General features: G+C 37.5%; 2 protein-coding genes and 1 pseudogene across 2 annotated transcripts; all 3 read left to right on the top strand.

Annotated features, from left to right (window-relative positions):
• The first annotated feature begins 4,877 nt into the window (after positions 1–4,877).
• On the top strand, positions 4,878–5,873 carry LOC132779546 (olfactory receptor 14A16-like). Its single transcript, XM_060783232.2, has one exon. It carries the CDS (start codon positions 4,878–4,880, stop codon positions 5,871–5,873), a length of 996 nt encoding a protein of 331 aa, XP_060639215.2.
• Positions 5,874–12,432: 6,559 nt separating this feature from the next.
• Positions 12,433–13,437, top strand: LOC132779545 (olfactory receptor 14A16-like). Its single transcript, XM_060783230.2, has one exon. It carries the CDS (start codon positions 12,433–12,435, stop codon positions 13,435–13,437), a length of 1,005 nt encoding a protein of 334 aa, XP_060639213.2.
• A 24-nt stretch (positions 13,438–13,461) lies between these two features.
• Positions 13,462–22,039, top strand: LOC132779544 (olfactory receptor 14C36-like; annotated as a pseudogene).
• Positions 22,040–26,375: the final 4,336 nt, after the last annotated feature.

Raw genomic sequence — 26,375 nt, 5'->3', positions numbered from 1 at the left:
GAGGGCGCTGTTTTATAGTGCCTCCATTCCTTCCTGGAGGGGTGTAACCAGAAGGTGGCACTTGGGGCTCCTGTTCAGACCCCTGGCTGTTAACCTATGGGCTTCTTCAGGGTTCTGTTATGGCCCTTATTCTGTTTAACATATACATAAAACCACAATGATGTGAGAACAACAATGTGGAAAATGCCTTTGTATTACTTTTCATTTTAGTTTGGGTTTTTTTGTTTGTTTTTGGTTTTTTCTTTCTCTTTGCAAAAAAAATTATTTCAAAGGAAGAAATGGAAAACCATTCTACATTGAATGCCTTCATTCTGTTGATATTTTCTAATACTAGGGAACTACAGATTTTACATTTTGTGGTGTTTCTGTCCATTTACTCTACTCAACAAACTTTAGTCTCCAATGTCTGCACATGCATTTTTATCATCCAGGGAATGCAAAAAAACAATTGATTATTGCATCATTAGGTCTTCCCTTTTCTCTCACTTAAATTAAACCTCTGGGAACAGTGAGAATGATGCAAAGACCTTTTGAAATGTATTTCTGTTTCTGTGATGTCCTGTGGTCCTTCAAACTTCCACCAAACTGGAGTATAAATGTATAAGTATTTTCTCTACATACTCAACTTCTTTCTCAAATAAGAGCTCATCTGAAAGAAAGGAGCAGAGGTGAGTCATTTCATTAATATTTTATTCACTGTGTAGCTTTGGCTGTTTGGTGTTTCAGTAGTACAGCACTACACAGTTCCCCCGAAAAAGAGGCAGGGTTTGATAACTGAATGTTTTATTTCTCATTAATGAGGAAGAAGTTGAAGAAGACAAACTGACAGAATTTATCACTTATTCATTAAAAAGTACTTTAATATAGCAGCATTTAACCTGAAGCTATTGTTTCAAATATTTAGTCGTGGCCATTGAAAAGTTGAGGTCCCCAGGAAGTTTTACTTCTAAGATTTGGAAATTATAAAAATGTTATCTATTTAGCAAAGGAATTATAATTCACTTCACATTAAGATGCAGAAATACTTTCAAGGATTATAAATAATGACATTAGAGAACTAATGGAATCAATCAACAAACATCTATGAGGTTGTTAGATATGAAAAGAATACTAGAAAACCCTTAATCTTTTACATTATCAGCAAGTTATTGACTTTTTCAGATTTTTACAAGTGTACACAAATAGAAATTCATCATAAAATGGTATCGGTAGTACTCTATTGTGATGCACAGAGGTATAATTTCTATGACAGCAATCTAAGCATTTAATATTAGCAAGTTATAGCCTTTTTTAGTTCTTTACAAGTGTGCACAAATAGAAATTCATGATAGAATAATATCGGTAGTATTCTTATGATTCACAGTGGGAAAATTTCTATGACATCTATCAAAGCATTGAATATGAACATTCTTGGCACCTTTCTGTTTCACATTCAACAGCTTAAAATTCAGATTTCTGAGTGTGAACATAATATGAAACACCTACAGGAGAAAGGGACATCTCTGTTGTCCAAATTATTATTAAGACCCCTTGCACTTTATAATAGAGAGAGCAAAGCTACACCACACAAACAGTCAGACAACACTAGCCAAATGTGCCCCCCTCCCCCAAGAAATATTGGAAAACGATTTGAGGCAGTGGTTCTCAACCTGTGGGTCCCCAGGTGTTTTGGCCTACAACTCCCAGAATTCCCAGCCAGTTTACCAGCTGTTGGGTTTTCTGGGAGTTGAAGGCCAAAACATCTGGGGACCCACAGGTTGAGAACCATTGATTTAAGGGATTCTCATAGCAAAGAGGACATAGAAAGACAAGCATTTAATAATGCATTGAAATGATTTAAAAGTAGCATATATCTCATTAAGACTGACATATGAAAAAATGAACAAATATATTTAGGCTGATACATTAAAAAAATGAACAAATATCTTGCAGTATTCAATACAGGAAATCACATTTTGTTAAGTGCTTGTAAAATGTTAAGTGCTTGTAAAATGCACAGGAATTGGTCCAGGAGATTCAGTATACTTCAGAGTCAGGTGTTCTCTGTGTGTATGAAGTTTGTTCTAAGCTTAACAACATCACGTTAATAGCTAATTGGGTATTGAACTCAAAAATATGAAGTAAAATCCAGATCTCCATGAAGTAATTGTGGTTGAGGAGGTAGAGATAAAGGCTGCAATATCCACTGCTTTGCTCAAAAGAATCATAACATTATCTGTGAAAACACTATCCAGCAGAGCAAAACATAAATGTAAAGAAATATAAACTCTGTTGATAAACTGATTATAGAAGTAGTTAGTTTCATTTTTGAATTTTGTTAAGACCACAAAATAGACAACTAGAATAAAAGCAACCATGAAAACTGATAAAGTGTAGTTGAATCAAATTAATAAAAACTAGATAGATTTATTGGTCATTTGGTTCGTAAATAACTCCTCATCAGGCAATACAGATGAGGCTAATCTACTTCTTCGGAGATGAACATGAATAAGATGACTCCCCAACAGAAACACCTACAAAAGATTTATATGCAACAATATTTGTTTCACCACTGATCTGTAGTAGTTAATATTTCTGGGGGTTCATCTATACGAGGCATCTTGGTTCGGTTTATATGCCTCTGGCAGTCATGGATCTAAAATGTTTGTGCTGAATATGGGGCTATTGTCCAGATGGCTCAGGAGTCCCTAAGCTACACAGAGGGCAGCCGAGATCTCAACTAATCCATATTGCTGCCAACCAAGCTTCTGACTACTGATATTGGCAACTCTGCTGATTTCATAAAGGGGTGCCCACCTAAGTAGGGGAAAACCATCTTTCCCTGCAATCATCACAGGAAATCATCATCATCTTTATTTATATCCCGCCACCATCTCCCTGAAGGGACTCAAGGTGGCTTATAAGGCACTCTGGGGTGCACATATAACATACAACAGGTAAAAACGGTACAAAAGTATAAAACATGTCACATACAATTATAACAACAATTCTAGTCAACACATGTAGCATGAAATCAAAATAATACAATTTTAAAATAACAGTAGATAAAACTAACTACTGTCAATTCACAAGGTGCCAAGTGTCAACTTCATATGGGCCTATTCAGCCTACTCACGGTCAAAGGTCTGTCTGCTTTCAGGTTGGAATGGAAGGATTGAAAGGTGAGGACTAATCTCTTTTGGGAGGGTATTCCAGAGCAGGGGGGGCACCACAGAGGAAGGCCCTCTCTCTCATCACCACCAAGCGTGCTTGAGACAGTGGTGGGCCCAAGAGAAGGGCCTTCCCTATTGATCTCTGGTTCATAGAAAGAGATGCAGTCACAAAGATAGGTTGGACCCGAAGCAAATAGGGCTTTAAAGATAATAAGGCTAATGGCAGATGTTTGCAGTCTGTACAACTGAAGGATGCAGAAGGCTCACACATTGTGCAATATTCTCTCTCTCTCTCTCTCTCTCCCGCTCTCCTCGAAGTGACTCTGGGTAGTTTACACACAGAAAAAAGGCAAACATTCAATGCCCAAAATAATACAAAAATCAAAGTAATATGCAATAATAACAGTAAACTTATACCAAAAGAATTAAGCATCAAAATGAAAACAGAATAAAATAATCCAATAAAACATGATAACACTAATAACATGAGTTAACATTAAAACATATACCCTGTAAGACAATTAAAATACATTAAAAATGACTATCACAGATGGTCACTTAAAATGTGTCATAGCCACCATGAGGTATAAATAAGTTAGCCAGCAATCTGATGGAATTAATTTAATTCCAGCAAATTTAATTAAATTATAGAGTTTCCAACAAACTCTAGAGCAGTAGTTCTCAACCTGTGGGTCCTAGATGTTTTGACCTACAACTCACAGAAATCCCAGCTACTTTATCAGCTGTTGGGATTTCTGGGAGTTGAGGGCCAAAACATATGGAGACCCACAGATTGAGAACCACTGATTTAGAATATCCCTCAGCTTTGTTCAAAACAAGGTTAGGCCAGTTTAAAGCAAAGCCTCTGGCAATATTTAACAGAAGCCACTGTCCAATGTGGGGACAGACATACGTCCATTCAGTTTAGCATTTTTTGTGAGCGTAGATAAGCCAAAACAAAACTTCAAACAAAAAAGAAAGGCAAATTCTGAAACAGAGTTCAGATTTTGTTCCCTTTCTTTGTCATATCGGTAGTGAAATGAGGTTAGATTTATTTCATTTGGAAGGAAATACTAAATTACATTGCTAATGGTGTGAAAATTGACATATTCCAAAATGATGTTGTTTAAAATCTCATTGATATTTATTCCTCTTGGACCTATGAATCTGATCATGCATGTATAATTTGTTTTATATGGAAAGTTCAACACAATATACCAGTTTTTGTAATGAAGTTTTATCTCTCCTTTACATCAGGTTCTTTGTGAAGTTTCCTATTTCTTTAGATTAAGGTTTACACTGGTCTTAAAATGAAATCTAAACCTCAAGCACTAAGGTCTACCTGACATCATTCTGATGGTCAAGAATGAAATTCATATTTTGATGACTGCAGATAAAGGTTTACTTGGCCTTTACAGGTATTGGAAGAATCCTATAATGTATATTTTACGGGTTTTTCATTATATTCTAGAGCAACTGATGTAAAAACCATTTTGGACATAGAACCCTTCATAAGTCTTTTTATAAACTTGGGAAGGGTGATGTGTAACAAGTTATCCAAGTACTGCCCAAAGACCTTCAAAAGGCAGAAAGGTTTTAAAATATTTTCCCCCCCTTTCTGATATGGATTCAACAATTTGGGATAACTTTTTATTTTTGCTCTCTTTTTTACATTACATATCTTTACTTTTTCTCTTTGCAGAGAAATATTCTCCCAAGGAAGAAATGGAAAACCAATCTACAGTAAATGAATTCATTCTCTTGGGATTTGCAGATATCAGAAAGCTACAGATTTTACATTTTGTGGTGTTTCTGTCCATTTACTTGGCAGCTTTGATGGGAAATGTACTCATTATCCTAACTATAGCTTATGATCATAACCTACAAAGCCCCATGTATTTCTTCCTGGCCAATTTATCTTTGGTAGATCTTTGCTTCATCTCCACAACTGTTCCTAAATCTATGTGTATATCATTGTCAAATAACAGAAGAATTTCCTTCTCTGGATGTGTTTCCCAAGTATTTCTATTTGTCACATCTGCAAGTGCTGAACTGTCCTTTCTTACTATTATGGCATATGACCGCTACATGGCAATCTGCCTCCCTTTACAATATATGAGAATCATGAATTTGAATTCGTGTCTCCAAATGGCAGCTGCCTCTTGGATCACTGCTTTGGTCCATGCAATAGTGCAAACCATAAGCACATTCAGGTTACACTTTTGTACTTCAAATATTAAACAATTTTTCTGTGATATGTCCCAATTATGGAGGATTTCATGCACAGATACAAAACTGAATGAGTGGCTTACTTTTGCTATTGCAGTAACAGTGGACTCGTTTTGTTTTTTCCTTATACTGATATCTTATGGGTTTATCTTCTCAGCGGTATTCAAGATTCAATCATCCCAAGGTCGGCATAAAGTTTTCTCCACCTGCACTCCACACTTGACTGTCTTCTCTTTATTTCTTTCAACTGCTGTATTTTCATACTTTAGACCACAAGCCTTGTCCTCAATTCCTGTAGATTTGTTGGCTGCTTTCTTGTATGTTGTTTTGCCACCAGTCATGAATCCCATCATTTATGGTCTGAGAAACAAAGATATCCATCGGGCTACATGGAAGATGTCAAATAAGTGGTTTCACTTTCATTGGGTCATCTCAAACACTTTCCCCCCAAAGTCTCAAGTGTTCAGCATAAAAAAAAAAACCACAGCATGATTGCCAAGCATTATAGCAGGAATATGGGATGATTGAGGATGCTGGGGGGAAGCACTGAAACCCTGACAAGTGGCACATGGTCTGTAACCTCTGTTTTGCCAATCTAGCAAATAATGCTACCAAACTTGTAGACTGGAAGCAGTGTGATCCCTTTCCTGCAGGCCACTTACAGGTTTCTAAGGGTAGTTCCAGACAGTCCTTTATCCCAGGATCACTCACATTTTTAAAATGTGGGTGTTCCTGGGAGCCTGTCTACACCCACCCCAGAAAACACGTGCTTTCTGGGGTAGGTGTCCAGATGATCTACTGAGACTAGCCCAGCAGAACATCTGAGGACCCACCCCCAATGCCCCCAAACCCCTTTGAAAAGTAAACAAAACTTACCCGGCCTCCATTACAGCCTTGGAGCAGCTCTCCCGGTGCATAGAAATGAAGTGCCAGGAGACTGGGGGAGGGGAGAGCAATTTTTCTCCTCCCCCCCCCCCCCCCCCGCTCTCCTGGCATGTCATTACTATGAACTGGGAGAGCTGCTCCAAGACTGTAATGGAGGCCGGGTAAGTTTTCTTTTACTTTTCAAAGGGCTTTGGGGGAGGAGGTAGGTATTCCCACAGTTTTCTGGAGTAATTTAGTCCAGAAAACGGTGGGAATGGTGTCTAGACTGTGGTCCAGACACCAGAAATAGTGGGTTTATCCTGCACCTTCAAAGAAAGCATGAAATAAATCCTGAAGAAGGATTCTTGAAACAGGAATAGTGTACCCGGGATTCTTGTTGTGTCTACAATTAGTGGACATGTGTACTATTTTCCTTTGAACATTTATGTAGACCTGCTTAGAGTTATAGTATAGTCACAATTAGAACCCAGTTTGATTTGTGAAACAATACTAAAATAATTGTGGAATTATTTTTGTTTTGAATTGTTCTTTGCTATTGAAACCATTGTTGTTACATGAAATAAATCCACCATCAAATTAATTCTCTACAAACCAGGATTTTCCTGGTTTGTGGTGAATTAATTCGGGATTGTCCAAGACTTCATCTGGACAGCCCCTTCTTTATTGCAGGAGATATCGCAATAAAGGGGCTGTCTGGATGCGCCCCAAGAAACAAAGTAGAGTTATTTCCACTGGGCAAAAAATTACTTTCAGTGACTTGCACATTGAAAAAATTCAGGTCTTCCAAATCATCCATCCTGAGAACCACTGCTCTAGAAGACATGGCAAGAATGAATGCAGGCTCCAGGTGCATTTTGCATTCTCCATGTGTGCTGCATCTATGCTCCTCTTCTTGGGATCTGGCTTTCAATATAACTTGATTAGACAGGCTTTGTAGTCCCTTTCCCCTCAATTTGTTCCCTGTTCACCCTCAGAATTGAAAACATAATTTCTTTTTACATCTTCATTGTGTATGCTGTCCATGAAAGGCCTAAATGAATTTATACTTCTCTGTACAGTATTCTACTTAAATAGCTACCAGAAAAATATAATGTCCACATGAGGAGGCAAAGGATTTGGGATTAGAGAATATACTGCACTGGGTTTGTGATTCTATCTTTAATTGTATTATTCATTCATTAGTTAATTAGTTATTTCAATCATTCGTTTATATTTCATCTCTTTCCCAATAAGGCAATTAAAAATAAATTAAGAATTGGTTGTTATATAATTTCAATTATACTTATCTATGTTAAAAAGTGCTTAGAACCCCTATTAGTGATTTGTAAATATGTGTAACAGGAGTGCTCTAGTGTGCATTGGAGGCTACTATTGTGCATTGCCACAAATGAGCAATAATTGTAAGACCAAAATATGAGTACTTTACTTTTGAAGAGCTTTGTAAACAGAGGGAAAACATTTTTACTTAAAGAATAATCTGCAGACAAATGCTAAATCAATATTATATTGTAGGCATTGGCAAATCACAGACACTCATATTTCTTCAAAGGAAGAAATGGAAAAACCATTCTACAATGAATGTCTTCATTTTGTTGGCATTTTCTAATTCTTGGGAACTGCAAATTTTACATTTTGTGGTGTTTCTGTCCATCTACTCTACTCAACAAACTTTAGTCTCCAATGTCTGCACATGCATTTTTCTCATCCAGGGAATGCAAATAAACTATTGAACATTGCATCATTAGGTCTTCCATTTTCTCTCACTTAAATTAAACCTTTGGGAACAGTGAGAATGATGCAAATAACTTTTGAAATGTATTTCTATTTCTGTGATGTCCTGTGATCCTTCAAATTTCCAGCAAGACTGGGGTATAAATGTATAAGTACTTTCTCTACATGCTCAACTTCTTTCTCGAATAAGAGCTCATCAGAAAGAGAGGAGCAAGGGTGAGTCAATTGATTAATATTTAAGTCGGTGAGCGGCTTTGGGCTGTTTGGTGTTTCTGTAGTACAGCACTATGGAGCTTCTTCAAAGAAAGAGGCAGGGTTGACAACTGATCGTTTGATTTCTCATCAACGAGGAAGAGGTTTAAGAAGATTAACTGACACAATTTATCACTTACCAATTAAAAAGCACTTTAATATAGCAGCATTTTACTTGAAGCAATTATTTCAAATATTTCCTAGTAGATATACTAGAGGATTTTCCCCTCAGAAAGTTTTACTTCTCTGATTTGGAGATTATAAAACCCTTGTGTTGTCGAAGGTTTTCATGGCGAGAATCACTGGTTTTTCTGTGAGTTTTCTGGGCTATATGGCCAGGAATGGAACATAGGAATGGAACAATGGACGACGAACCTGGACTATGCTTGGATGATGAGAAGATTGGGTACGGTTGTTTTTTGTAATAATTGTGCATTGTAATTGCTTATTGGTAATTTATGGATAATGTGTTAAGTCAATTGTTATATGTTGTATGGAACCACTGCTGTTTCTACTGTTTTTACTGTTTGTGAACCGCCGTGAGTCGCCTTCGGGCTTGAGATACAGCGGTATATAAGCAAAGTAAATAAATAAATAAATAAATAAATAAATGTTCCAGGGGCCTTCTCTCCTGACATTTCGCCCACATCTTTGGCAGACATCCTCAGAGGTTGTGAGGTCTGTTGAAAACTGACAAATGGGGTTTATGTATGCTTATGGAACATCGCCATACAGCCCGGTTAACTCACAGCAACCCAGTGATTCCAGCCATGAAAGCCTTCAACAACACATAAAACTTTATTTGTTTAGCAAAGGAATTATAATTCACTTTACATTAAGAGGCAGAAATACTTTCAAGAATTAGAAAGTAATGATATTACAGAACTAATGGAATCAATCAATACATATCTATGAGGTTGTTAGCTATGAAAAGAATACTAGAAAAACCTTAATCTTTCACATTATCACATTATCACTGACTTTTTCAGATCTTTACAAGTGTACACAAATACATATACATCATAAAATGGTATCGGTAGTACTGTATTATGATGCACAGAGGTGTAATTTCTATGACCTCCATTTAAGCATTTAATATTAGCATTCTTGATACCTTTCTGTTTCTCATTCAACAGTTAAAATTCCTATTTCTGGGTGTGAAAACAACATGAAACACCTACTGAGAAAGGATAATCTCTGTTGTCCAAACTATAATCAAGACCCTTTGCTCTTATATAATAGAGAGAGCAAAGTTATATCTTAGAAATAGCCAGACAACAATAGCAAAATTGGTTGGCCGTAAAATATTGGGAAAGGATTTCAGGGGTTCTCATAGCAAAGGAGGCATGCATTTAATAGACGGAATAGATAATTCAAAAGTAGTCTATCAGCATATACCTCATTAAAGCTAACACATGAATAAATATATGTTGCAGTATTCAATACAGGAAAAATTTTGTTACTTGCTTGTAAAATAATGTTTTTTCTATAATAATACAGCTAGGTATAAAACACTCAGGAATGGGGGTGGGAGTGTATCTCAAGTCTTGCCAAAATTAGGAGATTTGGTGTGATATCCATTCAGGTGTTCTTCATGTGTATGAAGGCTGTTCTAAGTTCAATAACATCATACTAATTGACTACTGAACTCAAGAACCATGGAGTAAAATCCACATCTGCATTAGGGGTGGGAGGCAGAGCTCAAGCAAGCAATATCCATTCCTTTACTCAAAAGAATCATAACATTATGGGTGAAATGAATGTCCAGTGGAGGGAAACATAGATGTAAAAAAAATACAAGCTCTGTTAATTGCCTGACTAGAGGAGTAGTTAACATTTTTCAATATTGCTAAAACAATAGTTTTTAAGTTAAGCCGTGAAATAAACAACTAGAATAAAAAAAACGGCAACTATGAAAAGAGTTGCTGAAACTTTAGAACAAAAACTAGACTGATTTAGCAGTCATTAAGTGCTTTAATAACTCCTCATTAGGCAGTCGAACACAGAATAATCCTTCTTTTGCAGAGGTACTAATGTTGGCAGTACTAATCTTACTAGACATTAGGAATGTTTTTTGTTGTGATGTAAATATTATTTAAATGGGATGTCTATTGGGTGCAAAAGCATTCAATTTTTTTAAAAAATTAAGAGTTAGGCAAATCTGAGTACAGGAAATTCCAATGAGAAGAAGTACACTGTACAAGTTGTAGAATGCACTAACCTTAAAATGAAATCTAAACCTAAAAGACTATATCTGACTTTACTCCTGTGGTCAAGAATGAAATTCATATTTGGCTGGCTGTGGATAAAGATCTACTTGGCCTTAGCACAGTGGTTCTCAACCTTTGGATCCCCAGGTGTTTTGGCATACAACTCAGCCAGTTTACCAGCTGTTAGGATTTCTGGGAGTTGAAGAATAAAACATCTGGGAACCCAAAGGTTGAGAACCACTGTGCTAAGGCCAAGTAGACCTTTATCCACTACCTTAGCAGGCACTGAAAGACTTTTATACTGTATATAGAGCAGCGGTTCTAAAACCTTTTTTGGGATTGGTGATGGGTAACCAGGTATCCAAGCACTGCCCAAAGAGTCTTCAGTAGTTAAGCAATATCATTCCTCTACGACTGATCTAAGGACAGCCAGCATAGTAATGTCCACACTGCTTTGATTCTGAACACTGTAGCAGCAACTGCATTAAATGTGATCCCACTTATCCACTCAACTGAAGAGAGAAAAGGTAAAATATTTTGTAATATCTTCTTTCATAATATTAGGAAGAGAAGTATCCTCTTCTAGGGCATGAGGAAATTCCATTTTTTTAAAGTAAAAAGACATAGTTTTTCCGTAACCACTGTACTAAATCAAACAACCTTTCATATTCTTCTTGTCCTTGTAAGATATGTTCTAATGAAAAAGGATTGCAACCAGAATAACATGCAATCAAACCACAAGGGACCATCTCTAATATTCAGCAATGAGTTTCTCCCCATGGCTAAAACCTTTTGTTTAATTGTACCTTTCAAGTCAGAAACATTTAAAAATTAGGCTTGGTCAAGTTCATTCGGAAGTTTCTTAAATCTGAATTAATTCATATTAAATTCCCTTTTGAACCAATTTCAAACCATGCAGGAATAGTAGGAGGAGCAATTCCGAATTTAAACCACTTACTCATTGTTCAGAATTATTTTTGGATGTCTCCCACAGTTATTTTGATTTTCTGAACCATTAAGCAACTGTGGCAAAGCCTAACAAATGGTTTTAAAATCTTGCAGTTTCCCTTCCCTGGCGGCAAGTGGCGATGCAGAGGGATGAGGTGGGCATGGCTAAGCACAGCTCTTCTTGAAGGCCACGACTCCAGTGGCCTTCAAGAGAGCTGTGCTTAACCATGCCCACCTCATCCCAGAATCTTAGCATTGCTGTTCGCCGCAAGGAAAGGGAAACCGTGAGATTTTAAAACTATAAAATCTCGCAGTTTCCCTTCCCTGGCGGCGAGTGGCGATGCCAAGGGACGAGGTGGGCATGGCTAAGCACAGCTCTTCTTGAAGGCAACACCCCCAGTGGCCTTCAGAAGAGCTGTGCTTAGCCACGCCCACCTCGTCCCTCTTTGCATCACCATTCACTGCCAGGGAAGGGAAACTGCAAGATTTTAAAACTGTTATATTCTTTTGATTTTCAGAACGATAACTTTGGCAAAGCCTAAGAAACAGTTTTAAAATCTCGCAGTTTCCCTTCCCTGGCGGCGGGCGGCGATGCAGAGGGACAAGGTGAGCGTGGCTAAGCACAGCTCTTCTTGAAGGCCAACTTAATGGCTGGGAAATAGCCTACTTGCAGTGCTTCCACCTTGCAAACAGAACTCTCCAGGTTTGAATTCCCGTCAGCAGGGACAAAAATGTTAAAATCAGCTGGGAAAACAGGGGAGGGAGGGGCACCTTCCATTAATGAAGCAATTCGGATTTCTGATATTTCCGATCTTTTTTTCAAGAAAATTTCAGAAATCATTTCAAAATCGAATCATCAGCACCCCCTACATCCGAAATGAGTTTTGAACCTTTTTTTTTTTTTTTTGGATCAACCAAGCCTATTAAAAATATCTATTTTTCTTACTTTTCTTTTTTGTTCCTCTCTTTTTACCTTACATTTATTTACTTTTCTCTTTGCAGAAACACATTCCCCTAAGAAAGACATGGAAAACCAATCTACAGTAAATGAATTCATCCTCTTGGGATTTGCAGATACTAGAGAGCTACAGATTTTACATTTTGTGGTGTTTCTGTCCATTTACTTGGCAGCTTTGATGGGAAATGTACTCATTATCCTAACTATAGCTTATGATCATAACCTACAAAGCCCCATGTATTTCTTCCTGGCCAATTTATCTTTGGTAGATCTTTGCTTCATCTCCACAACTGTTCCTAAATCTATGGCTATCTCATTGACAAATGACAGAAGAATTTCCTTCTCTGAATGTGCTTCCCAAGTGTTCCTAGTTATCACATCTGCAGGGGCTGAGCTGTCCTTTATTACTGTCATGGCATATGACCGCTATGTGGCAATTTGCCACCCTTTACAATATATGAGAATCATGAACTTGAATTTGTGTCTCCAAATGGCATTTGCCTCTTGGATCGGTGCTATAATGCATGCACTAGTGCAGACTATAAGCACATTCAGGTTACACTTTTGTACTTCAAATATTAAACAATTTTTTTGTGATATGTCCCAATTATGGAGGATTTCATGCACAGAGGCAATACTGAATAAGTGGCTTACTTTTGCTGTTGGATTAACAGTAAACCCTTTTTGTTTTTTCTTTATATTGATATCTTATTGGTTTATCTTCTCAGCAGTATTTAAGATCCGATCATCCCAAGGCAGGCATAAAGTCTTCTCTACCTGCACTCCACATTTGACTGTCTTCTGTTTATTTTTTTCAACTGCTATGTTTTCATACTTTAGACCACAGGCCTTATCCTCAACTTCTTCAGATTTATTGTCTGCTTTCTTGTATGTTGTTTTGCCACCAGTCATGAATCCTATCATTTATAGTCTTAGAAACAAAGATATCCATCAAGCTGCACAAAAGATGTTCAAATATCTATCAGGCTGCATGGAAGATGTTTACAGAATTATTTCAAACACCCTTTCCCCAAAGTTTCAAATGTTCAGCAAAGAAAAAGCAATGGCATGATTGATAAGTTTTATAGCAGAGAATATGGAATATTGGATGATTGAGAATTCTGGGGGACTGCATTGGGAACTTGACAATTTGCACAAGGTGTGTGTCATGCCACCAGAGAAACCCACACTAATTACCCCTAATCATGTCCTTTCGGCTAGATGGGTTTAGCACTGTATGTACAGTTCTGAAGAGAGCCAGTCTAGATAGTCTCCTGCCCTTTGTGTTTAGAGCCTCCCTCGCTTGCCCCTTTATGGCTCTTCTGAGGGGTGGAGCCTCTGCCCTGACCCTTCTGCTTTCATGAGAAGACAGTTGGAATGTTCTGATAATGTAGCACTGTAAGGTAAAAAGTGAAAAGGATTGGAAGATCCAAAAAAAATAGTACATCAACTCAGAACTATAAAGTAATATCAAGCCAAGTTAAAACATCAGTCAAACAGACAACTAAAATCAACAGGAAGAGAAAAGATTCAAGAGACAGAACTATGTACATATGCCAAGAACTTAACTTTCCTCACATATACTTTATAGCAATACCCAGGAGGAAAAGAAGTTTAAGTTTTGTCTGTTAATAAAATGTTGTTTCTTGAATTACCAATATAGTTTCTGATTTGTTCTCTGCATCACAGTACTGTCCAGATTAATAGTTAGTGCGGAGACAGAATATCTTCCATTTTGGCAACTTAGCAAGTAATACTACCAAACTTCTAGTGTGGGAGTTGTGTGATCCCTTCCCCAGTGGCTGCAGATTCCTTGCATGTTTCCCAAAAACAAAGTAGAGATTTTCCCACTGAGCAAAAATTGAATGTATGTGCCTTGCAGAAGGAAAAAGAATCCTGGTCTTCCACATCATCCATCCTAGGAACCACTGATCTAGAAGATATGGCAAGAAGAAATTCGGGTTCCAGGTGCATTTTGCATTCTCCATGTATGCTGCATCTATGGTCCTCTTCTTGAGATCTGGATTTAATATAATTCCCATTTCTTCTATGTTGACCCGCAGAATTAGAGACATAATTTCTTTTTAGATGGTTATTGTATATTCTGTCTATGAAAGGCTTAAATAAATTTATACTTCTCTGTGCAGGTTTTTATTTATTTTGTTATCAGAAAAAAAAAAGAATTTCCACACAAGGAGGCAAGGATTTTAGAATTAAATAACATACTGCACTGGGTTTGTGATTCTTTCTTTAATTATATTATTCATTAATTCATTCATTTATATTTCACCTATTACCTAATAATGGGACTCAAGTCAACAATGAATAATGACAGAAATTGGTTACATAACTTTAATTATACTTATCTACATAAAAGTGTTTAGAAACCCTGCTACTGACTCATGAAGATCTGCTCTAGCATGTATTGGAGGTTACTAATGTGCATTGCCACTCCCTAGACAGTCTGTAAGACCCAAATAAGAGTATTTTATTGTTGAAGAGCTTTGTAAACAGAGGGAAAACATTTTTACTTAAAAATAATCTGCAGACACCAAATCAATATTATATTGTAGGCAAGGCACAGACTATCAGCTCCTGAAAACTTTGCAATAGCTTTTTCTTGGGATCGGCATAAGGTGGAAGTGATAATTTCATCAGAGGTCTCTAACGTAGTGATATGAGATCAACAATGTAGAAAAAACCTTTGTATTGTTGCTTGTAGTTTTTATAGCTTTTTTGCTTTGTTTTTGCAGTAAAAGATTCCTTCAAGGGAATAAAGAGAGAATGATTCTACAGTTAATGATTTTACTCTGTTGGCATTTTCTTATACTAGGAAACTACAGATTTTATGTTTTGTGTTGTTTCTGTCCATTTACTCTACTCAAACCTTAGTCTCCAATGTCTGCACATGCATTTTTCTCATTCAGGGAATAAAAACGAACTATTGAACATTGCATCATTAGGTCTTTCATTGTCTCTCACTTAAATTAAACCTTTGAGGATAGTGAGAATGATGCAAAGACCTTTTGAAATGTATTTCCATTTCTGTGATGTCCTGTGGTCCTTCAAACACTGGAGTATAAATATATAAGTATTTATCTACATATTCAACTTCTTTCTCAAACAAGAGCTCATCTGAAAAAAAGGAGCAGAGGTGGGTCATTTCATTAATATTTGAGTCACAGAGTGGCTTTGGGCACTACAGAGCTTCCCAAAAGAAAGAGGCAGGGTCAGACATGTAGCCGGGGGGGGGGGGGGGCTCGGGGGGCTTCAGCCCCTCCCTCCCAAAATTCTCATGGTGGTTCGCGAAAAGGCCTTACTGGTGCATTATTTAAACTGTTATGTTTATTCATATCATGATCTGATCATCACCATACTCAATATATCCCATATGCATGGGGGTATTGGGGTAATGATACAAAAGGTTTGCTAGGCTAGACCCTCTTTCACTCAGACTCAGCCCCCCCCCCGAAACTCTGCCCCCACGAACCCCCCCCCCTGAAAAAAATTAACCCCCCCCCCCCCCGAAACGAAATCCTGGCTACGGGCCTGGGCAGGGTTGATAACTGAATGTTTGATTTCCCATTAATGAGGAAGAGGTTTAAGAAGATTGAGCAACAGAATTTATCACTTATCCATTAAAAAGCACTTCAATATAGCAGCATTTAATTTGAAGCAATTATTTCCAATATTTACTAGTTGATTTACTAGGGAATTTTTCCCTCAGAAAGTTTTACTTCTGTGAGATTGGAGATAATAAAAGCCTTGTTTGTTAAGCAAATGAGTTATAGTTCACTTTACATTAAGATGCAGAAATACTTTCAAGGATTAGAAAGTAATGGACATTAGAGAACAAATGGAATCAATCAATAGGCATCTATTACATCATCAGCTATGAAAATAATACTAGAACACCTTATTCTTTAACATTATCACCAAGTTGTTACCTTTTTCAGATCTTTACAAGTGTACAGAAATAGAAATTCATCATAAAATGGCATCGGTAGTACTCTATTATGATTCACAGAGGTAACATTTCTTTGACATCCATCTACACATTTAATATTAACATTCTTGGCACCTTTCTGTTTCACATTCAACTGTTTATACGTCATAATTCTGAGTGTGAACACACCATGAAACACCAACTGAGAAAGGATAAATCTCTGTTGACCAAACAATAATCAAAACCCCTTGCTCTTATATATTAGAGCAAAGTTTTACAACACAAATAGCCAGACAACACTAGCAAAATGGGTTGTGCCAAAAGAATTAGAAGAGAATTTCAAGGGTTCTTTAGGTATAAAACACTCAGGAATGGCAGTGGGAGTGTATCTCAAGTCAGTATAATATTCATCCAGGTGTTCTTTATGTGTATGAAGGTTGTTCTAAGATTAATTACTTCATTTCAATGGCTAATTGGGTAATGAACTCAAAAACGATGGTGTAAAGTCCAGATCTGCATAAAGGCATTAGGGGTGGGAGGCAGAGTTCAAGCAAGCAATATCCATTCCTTTACTGAAAAGAATCATAACATTGTGAGTTAAAGATATGTCCAACAGAGTAAAACATAGATGTAAAGAAATATAAGCTCTGTTCATTGCCTTAACATAGGAGTAAGTAACATTTTTGAATATTGCTAAGACAATAGTTTTTATGTTAAGCCATAAAATAAACAACTAGAATATAAAACAACTATGAAAACTGATTAAGAGTTGTTGAAACCATGGAACAAAAACTTGACCGATTTAGTTGTCATGAAGTGCTTTAAGAACTCCTAATCCTTCTTCTGGAGAGGCACTAATTTTGGAAGTACACATCTGATTAGGCATTAGGAACGGTTTTGTTGTGAAGTAAATGTTATTGAAATGGGATGTATATTGGGTACAAAAGCTATCAATTATTTTTGTATCAAGACTTAGGCACATATAAGTGCAGGAAATTCCACAGAGAAGAAGTAGACTATAGAAGCTGTGGAATGCATCTCTTATTTATTGCATTATATAAAAGTTTAACATGGATTTTACTTTGGAAGACAGTTAAGCAGCATCTAAAACAAAATGTGACCTTCCAGTGAAAGATTTATTTTGCCATTCTCTTCTTCTGTGTTAGAACTAACATAGGACTAGTTAACCCTTCTTCTTCTTCTGAGATGAACATGAATAAAGCGACTACCCAAAAGAAACAACCAAAAATGATTTATATGCAATAGTATTGTGTTCCTCAAAGGATCTACAATAGTTAATACTTACGAGGGTTCATCTACACCAGGTAGTTTAGTTCAGTATAAATATATGTCATTGGGCAGTCTTGGATATATGGGGCTATTGTCCAGGTGGTTCAGGAGTCTTTGAGCTGCACTGGGGCAGACCAGATCTCAACTGTTCCATGTGGCTGTCAGTCGAGCTTCTGTCTACAAGTTTCACACTAAATTATACTGCAATTTTTTTATAAATGTTATTTTATAGCCCATAAAGTATGCTGCATAAAACTACCCTGCTGACTTTTAAAATTTATAATAAGATTCTTTGTCTCCTTTAAATCAGATTAATTGGATTTTTTTCCTGTTTCTTCAGTTTAAGACTCGTAAACCTAATACCTCAAATACTATCTCTAACTTTTCTCTGATGGTCAAGGATGAACTTCTCATTTTACTGACTGAGGGAATAAAGTTCTACTTGGCATTGGCAGGTACTGGAATAATCCTATAATGTATTACCTGGGAAGGTGATGGGTAACAAGCTAAGCACCTGACGGCCAAAAGGTAGCCTTCAGTGGTTAAGCAATGTCATTCTTTCATGAGTGATCTAAGGAGACCCATCAAAGTAATGTCCTCATTGCTCTCATTCTGAACATTGCAGCAAATGCATCAAATGTCATTCTTCCCATCCATCCATATAGTTGGGAAAAGGGTAAAATATTTTTATAGCTTTTTTATATACTAAAAGACAAACATCTTTTTCTAGGGCATGGGGAATTTCAATTTCTTCACATACAAAAGACACAGTATTTCCTGGCTCATCTTAACACACTTTACTTAATCATATTTTTCAATCTTTTCTTTCCTACAAGATATGTTTTAGTGAAAGGAAATTGCAATTAGATTTGCATGTAATGTCTTTTGTTGTGTTATGTTTTTTTGGATTGTGTTCTGAGGCTTCGGCCTGTGTAAGCCGCATCGAGTCCTCCGGGAGATGCTAGCGGGGTACAAATAAAGTTAATAATAATAATAATAATAATAATAATAATCAAGCCTTCAATCATAAAGAGCTACTTCTGGGAGTCTATACAAGAGATAACAAACTACAATGATATTCCCTTAGTTAATAAAATCTTTTTTGTAATATCTTACAAAGTCTGCCATTGAAAAGGCAGAAAATATCAAAAAGCATTATATGTTTTTCTTACTAATCTTATTTTATATATGTATTTCTTTATCTTTACAGAGAATATTTTCTCTAAGGAAAAAATGGAAAACCAGTCTACAGTCGATGAATTCATTCTGTTGGCATTTTCTGAAATCAGAGAGCAACAGATTTTACATTTTTTTGGTGTTTCTGTCCATTTATTTGGTAGCATTGTGGTTGAAGTGGTAGGATCCTTAGGGGCAAGTGACCATGTGCTTCTGCAATTTGAGGTACAAAGAAAGGCCAAACCAGCATTTTGGACTTTAGGAGAGCTGATTTCCAAAAAATGAAGGAAACACTGAGCAGCATTCCGTGGACACAGATACTAAAAGACAAGGGAGTTACGGATGGATGGGAGTTTCTCAAGAGTGAAATACTCAAGGCGCAGTTGCAAACTGTGCCAACAAAAAGAAAAAATAGGACAAGTGCAAAGAAGCCAGAATGGATGTCCAAAGAACTTCTAACTGTGCTGAGACACAAAAGAGACATGCACAAGAACTGGAAAAAGGGAGAAATCACCAAAGAAGAATTCAAACAAATAGCCAACACCTGTAGGGAAAAGGTCCACAAGGCTAAAGCACAAAACGAGCTCAGGCTTGCCAGGGACATTAAAAACAATAAAAAGGGATTCTTTTCTTATGTCAGTAGAAAAAGGAAAAACAAGGAGGCGATAGAGCCTCTTCGAGGAGAAGATGGGGCAATGCTGACAGGAGATAGAACTATTAAATACCTTCTTTGCCTCAGTCTTCTCACAAAAAGAAAGTCATCTTCAACCTCAGCAAGACGGAGTGGATGAGGGATTTGAGGACATCCAACTCCAAATTGGGAAACAAGTCGTACAGGAATACCTGGCTGCTCTAAATGAGTTCAAGTCCCCAGGGCCAGATCAACTACACCCAAGAGTATTGAAGGAACTAGCGGAAGTCATTTCGGAACCATTGGCAACCATCCTTGAGAGTTCTTTGAGAACAGGAGAAGTTCCAGCAGATTGGAGGAGGGCCAATGTGGTCCCAATCTTCAAGAAGGGAAAAAAGGATGACCCAAACAACTACCGTCCGGTCAGCCTCACGACAATACCAGGCAAGATTATGGAAAAGATTGTTAAGGAAGTGGTCTGCAAACACTTAGAAACAAATGCGGTCATTGTTAATAGTCAACATGGATTTATCAAAAACAAGTCATGCCAGACTAATCTGATCTCTTTTTTCGATAGAGTTACAAGCTGGGTAGATGCGGGGAATGCCGTGGATGTAGCGTACCTGGATTTCAGTAAGGCCTTCGACAAGGTCCCCCATGACCTTCTGGCAAGGAAACTAGTCCAATGTGGGCTAGGCAAAACTACGGTGAGGTGGATCTGTAATTGGTTAAATGGACGAACCCAGAGGGTGCTCACCAATGCTTCCTCTTCATCCTGGAAAGAAGTGACAAGTGGAGTGCTGCAGGGTTCCGTCCTGGGCCCGGTCCTGTTCAACATCTTTATTAATGACTTAGATGAAGGGTTAGAAGGCAGGATCATCAAGTTTGCAGACGACACCAAATTGGGAGGGATAGCCAATACTCCAGAGGACAGGAGCAGGATTCAAAACGATCTTGACAGATTAGAGAGATGGGCCAAAACTAACAAAATGAAGTTCAACAGTGACAAATGCAAGATACTCCACTTTGGCAGGAAAAACGAAATGCAAAGATACAGAATGGGGGATGCCTGGCTCGAGAGCAGTACGTGTGAAAAAGATCTTGGAGTCCTCGTGGACAACAAGTTAAACATGAGCCAACAATGTGATGTGGCAGCAAAAAAAGCCAATGGGATTTTGGCCTGCATCAATAGGAGCATAGTGTCTAGATCTAGGGAAGTAATGCTACCCCTCTATTCTGCTTTGGTTAGACTACATCTGGAATATTGTGTCCAGTTCTGGGCACCACAATTCAAGAGAGATATTGACAAGCTGGAATGTGTCCAGAGGAGAGCGACTAAAATGATAAACGGTCTGGAGAACAAGCCCTATGAGGAGCGGTTTAAAGAGCTGGGCATGTTTAGCCTGAAGAAGAGGAGGCTGAGAGGAGACATGATAGCCATGTATAAATATGTGAGAGGAAGCCACAGGGAGGAGGGAACAAGCTTGTTTTCTGCTTCCCTGGAGACTAGGACGCGGAACAATGGCTTCAAACTACAAGAAAGGAGATTCCATCTGAACATGAGGAAGAACTTCCTGACTGTGAGAGCCGTTCAGCAGTGGAACTCTCTGCCCCGGAGTGTGGTGGAGGCTCCTTCTTTGGAAGCTTTTAAACAGAGGCTGGATGGCCATCTGTCAGGGGTGATTTGAATGCAATATTCCTGCTTCTTGGCAGGGGGTTGGACTGGATGGCCCATGAGGTCTCTTCCAACTCTTTGATTCTATGATTCTATGAAACATTCTCATTATACTAACTATAGCCCATGACCATAATCTGCATACTCCCATGTATTTCTTTCTAGCCAATTTATCATTAGTAGATACTTGCTATATCTCTGTAACTCTTCCTAAATCTATGGCTATATCATTGACAAATAACAGAAGAATTTCCTTCTCTGAATGTGTTTCCCAAGTGTTTCTAATTATCACATTTGTAGGGGCTGAGCTGTCCTTTCTTACTGTTATGGCATATGACCGCTATGTGGCAATCTGCCTCCCATTACAATATATGAGGATCATGAATTGGAATGCCTGTCTCCAAATGGCAGCTGCCTCTTGGCTCAGTGCTATAGTTCATGCAATAGTGGAAACTATATCAACATTCAGGTTACTTTTTTGCACTGCTCATGTTCAACAATTTTTCTGTGATGGGGCAGAATTATGGAAGATTTCGTGCACAGACATAATGTTCAATGAATGGCTTGTTGTCACTTTTATATTAACTGCTGGTATTTGTTGTCTTTCTTTGATATTAATATCTTATGGGAACATCTTCTCAACAGTATTCAAGATTAATTCATCCCAGGGTAGGCGTAAAGTCTTCTCCACCTGCATTCCACACTTGACTGTCTTCTCCTTATTTTTTACAACTGTTGTATTTTCATACTTTAGACCAAAGGCTTTGTCTTCAGCTTCTGTAGATTTGTTGGCTGCTTGCTTGTATGCTGTTTTGCCACCAGTCATGAATCCCATTATTTATAGCATGCGAAACAAAGATATCCATCAGGCTGCACAGAAGCTGTCAAATAAATGTTTTCGATATCACAGAATTGTCTCAAATACCTTTGCCAAAAACTGTAAAAATTTTCAGTAAATAAAACACAATGGCATGATTTACAAGTTATACACTACTGTCTTTTTCCCAATATGGATATGGAGTAGTAGATCATTAGGGATATTAGGGGAAGCCTTGGGATCCTGACAAGCTGCATATAATCCAAATCCTCTATTTTACCAACCTATCTTGAGTTGTAGTTTGGAACCAGTACTGTCCCTTAGCCAATGGCTGCAGGTTCCTATCATGTTTCCAAAATCAAAGCAGAGTTCTCCCCATGGGGCAAAACTTGAGTTCCATTGCCTTACACATTGAAATAAAAATCCCGGTCCCCTATATCTCTGTCCTGAGAAGTAGTGCTGTAGAAGGTATATCAAGAAGAAATGCAGGGTCTGGGTATATCCTGCAGTCTCCCTGGGTACTTGATTAATGTTCCTCTTCTTGAAATCTAGATTACCATATATCTATGATAGTAAATCTTTAACCTCTGTCATCTTCTGTTCCCCAATGTGTTCCCTGTTCACCTTCTGAATTAGATTTTTTTCTTGTTATGTGTTTCATGTGTCTGTTGCACACGAAAGGCCTAAGTAAATTAACACCTCTACCTACAGCTTTTTAATTATATAGTTACCAGAAAAATGTAACTTTCACATGGAAAACAAGCAATATGGCCATGAGAATGGTGGGCTCAGAGCCCACAATTAAACAGGATGATGGAGGGAAAAAAAGAAAACAAGCAATATGAGGGTGGAGAGCAAATTGTACTGGGCTGTTCATCACATTTTAAAACATGTCCTTTATGTTTATATTATTTATTTCATGTGTTGATATTTCACCTGTTCCCCAATAAATGAGCTCAAGGCAACTATGAATAAAGGCCAGAGTTCTATATTATATAGCTTTAATTATATTTATCCACAAAAAAGAAGTGCTGAGAAACCCTGTTAGTGACTTCTCAAAATGTCTAACAGAAGTGCTCTCAGGTGCATAGTCAGAAACTGCAACATTTCTATCAATGTGCATGTAACCAATGCACACTGGTCCCATGGTCCTCCTGTCACTCCCCTGACTCCCCTATGTAATAATATAACTGCACCCCTTTACTGGATGCAGACTTTATGGAAGTGCCCAATTCTATTTCTGCATAACCACTTATGAAGATATAAATTCTCAGTAGGATTCCAGCCTGGGATGGAAATATTTGAAAGAGAGAAGGAAGGGATTCGTTCACTCATATGTACAATTGTGCGTAGATTTGGAGGGTCTGGTGGACAGAAAAAGACAACTAAATGTTGCAGTTTCTGACCATTCCCTTTAAAACTTTTTATATTTATTGTATCTTATCTTGGTGATACGAAGACAATAGCAAGGGAGAGAGAAAAGGAAATATGACAGACACACTATATTTCAGACAGCTTGCCTCATGGTGATGTACTTTTAAATGTCAACAGATCCAAATTAATAATTATCTGTGAGATCAAGATATGACCACCTTATTGTTGAAGGGTTTTGTCAACAGAGGAGGAAAGTCTGCAGGCAAGCATTAAACAAACATTTAATCGTGGGCAAGCCACAGACTCTTAGCCCTGAAAAACCTTGTGACAGCTTTTCCTCAGAGTTGCCATAAGGTAGAAATGATAATTTGGTCAAAGGTCTCAATGAATTTGACTCCCATACTGACTCAAAGACAATTCTATATAAGATTGTAATTATATAAATATAACAATCTTGCCCGTATTTGCACTGGGATTTAAGTTCCCTTGCAGTCAAAGTGCACTCTTGAGCCTCAATAATGATGGACCTGGGATGGATCTTTATTTTTGGAAATTGTAGTTCACCTACATTTAGAGAAACTGTAACCCCCCAACTGATAATGCCACTGCACCACACTTGGCACACTGAACACCCAAGACCAACCAAACATACTGGAGTGGCTTTGGGGGAATTGACCTCAATTTCTGGAAGTTGTAGTTCAACTACATCTAGAGACACTGTGATCCCAACCAATCCCAAACAACAATATACCAGGATCAAACTTGGCACACAGAACCCCCAAGGCCACCTGAACCTACTGGAGGGGTTTGAGGGGACTGAACCACCATGGTGGAAGTTGTAGTTTACCCTACAGCCAGAGAACACACAGAATCCCACCAATGATGTATCCAGAGCAAAATTGCCATACATGCTCAACATGACCAACTTCTAGTACTGGCATGATGTGAGTTATAGTTCACCCAGAACCTTATGCATTTTCTTAATGGGACCATTAATTTTAAAAAAAATACTTTTGTCAAATAACCCTGGCATTGCCAGGTACCTTAGCTACTGTCATTATAAAAATAAGGGACAAATTTAACAAAGGACAAATATACATTTGCAACATTAAGACACATATTTCCCTCTGAATAACAACAACGTCTGTCTGCATGCATTCACGTGGGTTCATAAAAGATAGATGATTGATAGATAGATAGATAGATAGATAGATTAGTTTCAAGCTGTGGATGTTTAAATGTGTGGGTACAGATACCCCTACTAAACTGTGTATGTGGAAAACTTTCCCTCAACTTTGCCTCACTGCCTGCAAAAGGTACCATGAATGTGGTAAGTAGAAGACGTGCAATATAAGGTATTTTTATATTGCAAGAGACAAGAGAGACAAGTGAAAAGCACTGAAATCTTGAGTAAGTTGTTCCCAAGTTAAAAACAAAGACATGTTACAAGTGTGAGAAGCTCAGATGTTCACAGTCAATGGTGACTGTGAAATGGATTTTAGAACCCCTTTGAAAAAAATATATTTGCTTTGCTTTCCAGGTACTTTTCAGATATGTTATGAATTTGCAGCCATTATACCTCAGGAAGACATGCAGGATAAAACTTGTTGTCATTGTATGGGATTAAGTGGAGAGTGGAATGGAGTTTGACTATAATACTACAGACCAATTCAGACATTGCGGTCATCAGAGGAAGCCCTGCTCTCGGTCCCATCCTCATATCAAGCTCGACTGACGGGAATGAGAGAAAGAGCCTTCTCCGTTCTTGGCAGAAGAAATCCTGAGTTAATGGCCTGTTGGATGTCTAAGAGCCCAAGCTGACAGATTTGATTTTTGTCACTATTTTACCTTTAACTATTAAAGTCCTAATGCAAAACTATCTGCCCAACAAACTTCACCCTCAGTCTCTTAAGTTTGCACAGGCAGTTTTCTCATCGGGGGAATACAAACAAACTATGGAACATTGCATCATTAGGTCTTCCATTTTCTCTTACTGAAATTAAACCTTTGGGGACAATGAGAATGATGCAAAGAGCTTTTGAAATGTATTTCTGCTTCTGTGATGTCCCTTGCTCCTTCAAACCTCAGGTAACACTGGAGCATAAATGTGTAGCTATGTTCTCTACCTGCACATCTTCTTTTTTGAATAGGCTATTATTTGAAGAAAGGAACAAGGGTGAGTAACTAGTAGATACATATGACTTTGGACTGTCTTCATTAGTACAGCAGTTTGGAGCTCTTTAAAAGAAAGGTTATATGTCAGTTACTACATAAGATGGCTCTTTGAGTATGGAATATTTGATTTTTCCATACTGAGGAGACGTTTAAAAAGATTATGAGATAGAAGAGTCCAGTTCTCCATCTGCAATTAAATTAAGCAATGTAATATAACAGCAATTGGTTTGAAGCTACTTATTTCAAATTTTTACTAGTGGCTATTGAAAATGTTAGATTTTTTCCTCTCAGATTTGAACAAGAAAGACATTAGTTTAACAAAGGATTACATTAAAATACAGAAATACTTCCTTCCTAACCCTTAACATTAGAGAACAAAGAAATTCAACAGAAAGTGTCAATGAAGACATAGCATCAGAAAGTTAGCTACAAAAATAATACTAGAAAAGCTTTAAACTTTAAGATTATCACCACATTATTATGATTTCAGATCTTTAGAAGATCTTTACAGATATAGAATATAGTGATAGATTGGCAATTGATACTATTTCTGTTACATCACATTAGTGTGATGTTCAGGTAAACAAGGGATTCTCAAACTGTTTAATCAGAGGTCTGGTTTGTGTTCCATTAGACTGTTTGGGGAAAGGGGAACTATAGCGGGGAAAAAACATGAACAAATTCCTATGCACACTGCAAATATCTTACTTGTACTGCAAGAAAAAAATGAAAAAATATTAAAAATAAAGAACAATTATAACAAACAAAATTTCAGTATTTCAGTGACCCTGCCTTTGGCTGATGTAATAGTTTAGTTAATTAGGATTGTTGCTGTGGTGTGCCTTCACATTGCTTCAGATTTAGGGCTATTCTAAGTTTAAAGTTTATGGTGGGTGTGGGTAAATGACCTTGGAGGGCTGCATCTG

The sequence above is a fragment of the Anolis sagrei genome, chromosome 6 (genome assembly GCF_037176765.1).
Source record: "Anolis sagrei isolate rAnoSag1 chromosome 6, rAnoSag1.mat, whole genome shotgun sequence".
NCBI lineage: Eukaryota > Metazoa > Chordata > Lepidosauria > Squamata > Dactyloidae > Anolis > Anolis sagrei.
Note: the sequence above shows the minus strand (reverse complement) of the source record. Positions and strands in the feature narration are given on the sequence as shown.

Excerpts from the sequence above, each read along its gene's own strand:
- LOC132779545 (XM_060783230.2), top strand. The coding sequence starts at position 12,433 with ATGGAAAACCAATCTACAGTAAATGAATTCATCCTCTTGGGATTTGCA.
- LOC132779546 (XM_060783232.2), top strand. The coding sequence starts at position 4,878 with ATGGAAAACCAATCTACAGTAAATGAATTCATTCTCTTGGGATTTGCA.